At 41.7% G+C, this 8,121-nt stretch overlaps 1 protein-coding gene across 2 annotated transcripts; it reads right to left on the bottom strand.

Annotated features, from left to right (window-relative positions):
- Positions 1 to 2,297: 2,297 nt before the first annotated feature.
- Positions 2,298 to 7,015, bottom strand: LOC306822499 (fibroleukin). 2 transcript variants are annotated; one of them, XM_079341580.1, is made up of 6 exons: positions 6,255 to 7,015; positions 5,072 to 5,267; positions 4,635 to 4,712; positions 4,446 to 4,558; positions 4,047 to 4,309; positions 2,298 to 3,452 (listed from the first exon to the last, which is right to left on the bottom strand). In XM_079341580.1, the coding sequence occupies exons 1-6, from the start codon at positions 6,531 to 6,533 to the stop codon at positions 3,110 to 3,112; spliced, it is 1,272 nt and encodes a 423-aa protein (XP_079197706.1). In that variant the 5' UTR covers positions 6,534 to 7,015; the 3' UTR covers positions 2,298 to 3,109. The 2 variants fall into 2 exon arrangements, with proteins under 2 accessions (XP_079197706.1, XP_079197707.1); XM_079341581.1 differs by having other exon boundaries at positions 5,072 to 5,210.
- Positions 7,016 to 8,121: the final 1,106 nt, after the last annotated feature.

The following is an 8,121-nucleotide window of genomic DNA, read 5'->3' as shown; positions in this document are numbered from 1 at the left end:
ACCAAAAAGGCTTCATCGCCCCCTAGAAACAACAATTGCGTTTCAATTTGGATAGAAATTTCCAAATCCAATTTTTTGTAATTTGTCTATGTATTTACATATTATTATTTGATAGCTTTTTAACCTTTCAGAAGTTTTTTTTTTTTTATTAATTTGCCTCTCTTATTGCCATCATAGGTCAGGCTATGTTTTTGTGCCATGTGTGTGTTTTTTTCTTCTTCTTTGTATTAACTGCCCCTTGTACATATTACAAGGACCAGTTACAAGGGAACTTTCCTCAGAGAACTGCAGTGTTTCTCAGAGCGGGATGTGCTGGCTAACCGCTGCCCAGGCTGAGGCTTCCGGCCCGGGGGGCAGCAGAGTCTGCGGGTACCCCTAACACCCTGCTGCAGCTTTACTATCACCTAACACCAGACATTGTGCCAGGATACTGTGGTGACACAACCCTGGGCCTCTGTTCCTCCCTGTCAACAAGACTGATGGATGTACAGTGAGGAAATGAAGAGGACAGGAGGAGTCATTGACACTCTGACAGAGTGAGAGCAGCTGATTATGAATTTTTGTCTGTTTTTTGATCATTTGTTTGCATAATTTTAGGTAGATTTCTCTCAAATATTAACTTTACTTAGGCCTACAGGTCTAATCAATCAATACCAAATAGACTCATTGCAGAATTTAGCAGACATCTTTAGCTAAAATAAAGTGTTCATTTGGTTTTTCAGTATGATACCCAGCCACCAGGGGGCAGAACATAGAGTCTTTAACATTTCAACCTTTCATTAATTTGTCCTGTAATACAACATACATACAGACACAAAGCCAAAATCAAATGAGAAAGCTGATATGTTAATAGACTTTATGGGTGATTAAACATGATTACCTGTTATCAGCTGTGTGTGCGTGCATGCACGCTTGTGTGTGCATGTGTGTGAGGCATCTTTGTGGGTGGATATGTGCAATGCAAAAAAATGGTAAAACGAGGTTGTGGCTGCATAACAATAATTATGCCGGCATGATCAAACTACTTTTAATGGAGGCCATTTAAGGTTAGAAGAGTACCTGTTTTAATGAAGTCGAGCAAATCATCAATCTCTTCATCTGCTGAGAGAGACACTGAGTCTCCTCTGTGTGTGTTTGTGTGTGTGTGTGTGTGTGTGTGTGTGTTTGTGTGAGAGAGAGACAAGAGCGAAAGAGTGTGCACTTGGATACATGTAGTGTGGTGTGTGTGAAATTCCGTGGCCGGTCGGGAGTCTGCCTGAGATGTGTCTGTGTGTTTAGATCAGAGTCCACTGTGCTGAGCCCCCTCACAGGTTAATATTAGACACCCGGCCCCTGTCGAAGAGACTGACAGCTCATCGTGAACACACACACATACACACACATACACTGTGAGAACCCAACGCATCGCTCACAAACCCACTCTAAGCTCTCAGAAAAGCCTCCATGTCTCTCCACCTACCTGACTCCAACTTAAAAAAAGTAGATGAGGTCAAGTCTGTCTTTGTATCTCCATGTTTTTTTCACTTTGTGGTAATGGGAAGAGGATGCTTTGAGACTATGATTTTAGGGTAAAGCTACCAAAGGTGAGTGTGTCTGACTTAGACCTAGGAAAGTATGAGAAAGTTAGTAAAATGGCCTCTTCCAAACTGGACTTGTTGTTGGTCAGTGTGAAACCACCAGCCTTTGGTTTGGCTCTACCTTAATCCAGCTGGAAGCAGAACACAAGAGGCTGTGTGTGGACAGAGAGGGAGGTTAAATCCCTATGAGCTCTCTGCTGCATGAATTATGGTGATGAAGTTTCTGGAGCTGTTTTCAACCAAATGTATGGGTGATGATAACCTTTCAGCTACTCTTTTGAAGACTGCACATGTTAAAATCGATGTGATGGTTGTATTTCCAATAAAATGAGAATCTATTTGTGGTTGTTGCTGACTAGACTGGTTTATTAGTCTTAAAAAACGAAGAGAGAATTAACTGCGTGCTTGTAACCTCCCTGAGTGGTAGAGCAAGCAGCAGGATAATAAAACAACCATAACTAAAGAAATAAAAAAGATTCTCCTACTATCAGCTGTATTTTCTGCAAGAACAATACAGCAACATTTCTTTCTCCCATTTATTGGCTGCAACAAATAAATCAATTTTTGAGAAACACTGAACACTGATCTATTGAGTTACACACTTCTAATCTGAGCTTTATCGATTCTTAATGTTTCCCGGTCTGAAAAGTTGCAAAATTGTTAAAACACAAAGCCAAATTAACATTCAATGACTGTAATGTCAGCACTGCAAACTGTCAGGTGATTTTTATTGTGTTATATTGATATGAATTCACTTTAAAAGATGAAAGAAGCTGTTTACAGCAGCTGTGAATGTTTCCATGTGAGCACTGATGTCATGGCAGCAAAGGTCAGAAAACTGAAAATGTTGTAAGTTGATAAAACAGAGGAGAATCCCCAGATCTCCAAAGAGGAATGATAAACTGTTAGCATCTAAAATAAAATGGTAAGTACACCTCTACATTACGATATCTCACTCTATCAACCTCAACTGACTGTGTGGCACCATTTGGACGAGTAGAAAGAAAAGTGTATATGATTCTGAATGATCTTTGTTTGGAATTTCAAGTCCAAGTTGGAGTCATCAGTTCACGAGTTAAAGTGAAGTCACTGGTCTTGATTGTCAGAGCTTATATTGGACTCGAGTCCGACTCCTGGACTACATGCCCCTCCTTTTTATCATCAAATATTATTTCATAAAGTAAATGAAATGTTCTGGAACTTTACGATAACAGCAACTTCAACAAGTAGTATTGTCTATTTTTACGTGTCATTGTTCTGAGTTATGATTTAAATGTGGTTTTGTAAAAGAAAAGCACTTTAATAACCAACGAATACTACAGAGTCATATGGAGTTCCAGTGAGTGTTTGGATATGATTCTTTTTAAATACATTTTATTCTGTAATCTTTTAGCTGCCATGTGCATTTTATTGACTTAAAGCTACCTTACATTGAGTAAAACATCCTTCAAAGGCAAAGCCAGTGCCAAACTGGAGCTGACATACGGTTATTGTACTTTAGAGGATGGTGCTGTGACATGTCGTCATCATCTTTAGGCTGTTCCTGCAAAGTTCCTTGGCCTTGTCTTCATCTCCACCCTCTTAAAGGAGTAGCGCTCTCCTGTTCGGCCATCTGTCAGAATGTACCATGTGCCCCAGTAGATACCGTTGGTCACCCCACTGTAGCGCCCACGGTAATACCGTCCATTCAGGTTTGCTGCCAGGCATGCATCAAACCACCATCCTGCACCATAGTACTGACCACAGTTCCCGGCTACGTAGCGGTCGTTGTCTCGGTCAGCAGTGCTGAAAGATCTGCCATCATGGTTGTAACGTTTGCTGTAGCTCAAAGCGTTGCCTGCATCACCAGAATACTCCCGCGCTGTTAGACGATACCTGAAGATATGGATGCAACATGTTACTCGTTTCTGTTGGCAGGGTTGTTTGTTACATCCAAATGTATGTAGTGTTTGTGTCAGTGTGTACTGCAGAGCCAAGTCAGTACAGATAACATCATACACAAACCCATGCTTGCACTGAAGCGTTTAGCGCCCAGTTTTCTTTTGTTTCATGGATAATCATATTGTAAAAGCTCGGTACCTTATTATTGAAAAAACATTTCAGTTTGTTGTTTGTTTATATGTCATGACCATGTCTTTAGGTCTCTGTAGGCGCGACTTGTCAATCACAGGTAACCATGCTCTTCTTACTCGTAAGGAGACATGTGATTGAAACAAATCTGTGCTTGGTAAAAAATAAATCGTAGGAGAATTGGATCATTTTCCCGTCTTCCATTGAAGCACCTGATTGCTTTTGAACCTAATGCATTTGCACTCTGCTGGCCGTTAGAGAGAATGCAGATTCATGCAACCTCCTTACAGGCTTCACATTTGAGACTGAGATCTTTTATCCACTTGTTATCTACAGTGTATAGTTGGTAAGTCTGTAGGTTGTTTAAGAGTGTGTTTGAGCCTCTGCACTGTGCTTCACCTCTGTGCCTCTGAGGCCACTTTGAAGTTGTTGTAGGTAGCCTGGCGCTTCTGCTGGTGCCAGTCCTCCAGCTCAATGCGAACTTGGTGTTGGCCATTAGAGGTGAGCGCGTAAAGTGCTGCGTTGCCCAGCCACAGCTCTCCCTGCGGACTGCCAAAGCCCTCTCGGTATTCCTGCCATGTCTTGTTGAAGTCCAGTGAGCCGTCCTGACGATACTGGATCACTGTCCATCCCCCACCCACTGTCTCCATGTCACATTTAGCCTGAGCCAAAACAAAGATATTATAAAGCCTAGATTTTAATGATCCACAGATAGATCACAGATGGACACTTCTAAAAGAAGATAAGTAGGGTGGGGGTCCGCCTGTGTAGTTTATGAGTGTGGTAAAGCTGAAATACCTCCAAAGCTGGTCGGTGCAAGTCCGGTTGGATAGTGTAGATGCCATTTTCTTTGATACCGAGCTTGTAAATCTCTGCACAGTCCTGTGGATGTAACCTCTCCAGGGGGGGGACTAATAACCACACCAGTGCATCTTTATTTAACCAGTAACCAACAACAATTGTATGATGTGATCACTGTGTCCTTACCTGTGGGTGGATGTTGTGTAATGCTCTTCAGGAAAAGCAGCAGATCTTTCTCCCCCTCTCTTCCCACGGCTGCACTCTCTGTCACCCCAGAGACAGATTAGGTTATCAGTGTGTCGTCAGGGGTTTAAAATAGAAGCTTTGTGTTTTTAAACCACACAAAGGGGTTCCAGTTTAGATCATGAATCTATAAAGCTCCGTGATCCATTCCATGCAGTGTGTGTGGCAGTCTACCTCATTTACACGGGAGTCTCATCCTCCTCAGTGCAGTTAAATTCCTATGCACTCACCTATGACCAGCACTTAGCAGGCCTCGGTGAGGTTCTGTTTACTATGTGTGGGGGAGTGACTGCCCTGGCATTTTGCATGTGAGTTTGTGTGTCTGTGTGTATTTGTCTGTGTGTTGCAGAGATTGGTAGATAAAAATGTGTATTACTCACCCAGTCGTTTGGCCATCACCCCAAGAGTCTGGCTGTGACAGTGGAGGTCACACTCTGTCAGTACAGCTGCCATCAGAGCCAGGATGGCCCCTAGAGAGTTGCTGTCCTGGCCCCCGTAACTCCAGGGGCCCCCTGTTTCCTGTAGAGATCGCATGCAGCGCTGCAGCTGAACAAGACGCTCTCTCACACCTCCAGCCTGCCAAGAAAGTGCTCAAAGGTACTTCTCTATAAGATATTGTGCCAAGTATTACACACAGAGAAATCCTAACCCCGTTTTAATTTAACATCATGATGGGAGACTTTAATGCTGTTATAATGCCATACTGCTGCAGTTCAGGTTGGGAGAAATATAATTACAGGATATCTGACATATGTAATCATGTCTTCTTAAATATGTTGGAAGAACAATTATTAATTAAGAAAAGTTACAAATAACCAATCGCTATGAAAGTCTTGATGGGACATTCAGAGAATTTTCAAATTAAAATAACATATCAAATATTTGATAACCCATTAAGCCTAACTTATAAGCAAATTAATTAATACTGTGCCTTGCTATGATGATGATTAGTTAGATGCCTTAAATGTATATGGTTTGCAAGCCAAGAGTGACATTATAAAATAATTTGATTTGTGAGATGTCATAGGAAAAATGTATGAAAAATGTATGTATTTAATCGTGCATCCTGTTTAAAAGATTTCAAGAGGCGAAACAAATCACAAACCTCACAGCGCAGTGTCTACTGTCACACTCAACCTGTCTCTTACACTTACATCAGCCTTTGTAATAGTCTCCCTCACACACCTGTTGCTGCATGAGCTCAGCACAACCATATGATGAGGACATTTTTAAAGCAAGCCTAATTTTATCCCTTCTTTGATTACTGACTGTTATTGCTCCATGGCTGTCAGGTGGTGCCAAGTTTAGTGTGCCCATTGTCCCATGAGGAAGGACCTGCTGGCCTCAAACCGATGGTACTGCTCAGTCTCACTGTGCATGTGCAATAAACAACCAGAGATCAGCTCTTGTTCTTATTTTGCATTTGTCCTAACTACCTTGGTGTTACATGATTTTTTTTAAAAAGTTGAATATCACTTTATAAGTAGAACATTTTGATATAGGCTATGTAAGCAAGGATCAGTAAGTCTAACTTGGACATGTGCTGTAGCTGATGCATCTTACCTTTGGCTGAACCTTGGGGAATTCGTGCCTGTGCTCCAACCTCTGAGGTGCATTGGAGATAGCTGGGAGGGAGACCCCCATCCTGCAGGCTGCTGACCCAGTTTGACCCTCACAGGCACCAGTGCTGAATCCTGCTCCTGTTGCCGGCTGGATGGGCACAGCCACCAGAGTGTCCCTGCAGGGAGGGCTTGTGCAGGCCAGAGAAGCATCTGAGGACAGCAAAGCTCCCACATACAGAGACAGCAGCGTGAACACACCAAGAGAACCGAAGGGAATCATGGGGATACTCAAAAACACAGGCTTTTAAAAACTCTTGAGCAATGGTCCAAGTTTTTCTCCAGGAGGAGAGCCTCCTTCCACTGAGCTGCAAGGTGTTTGTCCTCTCTCTTTTGTTGTTGATGATTCTTTTGCTTTCTATCTCTATAACTGTCGATTCAGGAGGCAAGTGTTTGCAGACCTGTTCTTTTTATTAAGATCTTTGGTATTATCCTCGTCTTTCTTCTTTATCTACTTGTCTTTCATCTTCTTGTTTTCCTTAGTTCACCTTACCCCAGGTTCTACTCTTCCTTCTGCTCTCTCTCTGTTGGCGAGGTTGCTTTAGCTCAGATTCCTAGATAACTGCGGCACTCTTTGCTGTCTGACACGGACTAATGCACCCACCCCCTGATGCATGCACACACACACACGCACACAATCTATCCATCCCATTAACTCATCTCATTCTCTTCCTCTTCTCCCACGCAGCCTTACATAGACGTGCATGTTGTTTAAACACACACACACACACACACACACACACACACACACACACACACACACACATACATACACACCTAGACTTTAAAATAATCATACACTGACTTGGACCTATGTGCAGTGTAAAGTTGTGCATGTATTGCTCAGTCTTTTAGAAATACATTTTTAAAGAATGCTGTGATTGAGCTCTGTCTGTAATTTGTATCTGCTCACATTGTATTTTCTACACACTGTGAACTAGAGAACCTTTTGGTTCCTCTTTTGAATCTCAATACACACTTTTAATAGACTTAAACCTCCCCTTGCCCATGCCTGTCAACATGCATACGTGTCAGTGTTTGTGGAGATGAAAATGCAGCAGATGCCTCAAGTATGCAGCTCCTTCCATCCTGTGTGCCATTTTGTTACTCCTGCTCTTTTGTGTTGCAGTATTTGTGTTTACAAATGGAGTGTCACAGAGGCCATAAAGGCACTAAATTCAATAGGAGCGAGAAGGCAGGAATTCCTCTATAAACATCCAGTCATCAGGATTCTGCAGAGGCACACCTCCACTAACAAGAAGCACACACAAAAGAAGACACTAACACATGAACATGCAGGGGGGAAAATCAGTCAGGAAAGACTGGTTGCAAGTGACAGCTCTGGATGGGAAAGAAATTGGATTCTTTAACTTTGAAAGAATGCAAGAAGACTCTTCTTTTTATTACCAATCTCACATACCGGTACTTATCATTGAGTAAATTCTTACTGAAGCAGAGGCTCTCTGAATTTGTTAAAACCTTAAATTAAAACTGATTTGTCTGTAGTTATTCATTTAACAACTTAAAAAGGACTGTATATCATTTGTGTATGACTGTTTCTCATCTGTTATTTCCTGTTTGACAAAAGGTTCCCTAAAATTGAATAAAACAGCAAAAAATGTAAAGTGAATGCATAAGACATAATACAAGTCAGGTACAGGACAGTACTATTCTCTCACATAACATAAGCAAGACAAAAAAACCACATTTGATTATTGAGATTTTTAGGTTAATGTAGCGCCATTTAAGTCTCATAAACGTTTTTCTTATTATAACTCTTATCTATAAAATGTTAAATGCTCACTGCAGCT

This window comes from Symphodus melops (genome assembly GCF_947650265.1).
Source record: "Symphodus melops genome assembly, chromosome: 4".
Lineage (NCBI taxonomy): Eukaryota > Metazoa > Chordata > Actinopteri > Labriformes > Labridae > Symphodus > Symphodus melops.
The sequence above is the reverse complement of the archived record's forward strand: the minus strand, read 5'-3'. Positions and strand labels throughout refer to the sequence as shown.

Excerpts from the sequence above, each read along its gene's own strand:
- LOC306822499 (XM_079341580.1), bottom strand. The coding sequence starts at position 6,533 with ATGATTCCCTTCGGTTCTCTTGGTGTGTTCACGCTGCTGTCTCTGTAT. Across the intron at positions 4,713-5,071 it reads GGTGATGGCCAAACGACTGG|AGAGTGCAGCCGTGGGAAGA; the intron begins GTGAGTAATACA and ends CTGGGGTGACAG. Across the intron at positions 4,310-4,445 it reads TGCACCGACCAGCTTTGGAG|GCTAAATGTGACATGGAGAC; the intron begins GTATTTCAGCTT and ends GTTTTGGCTCAG.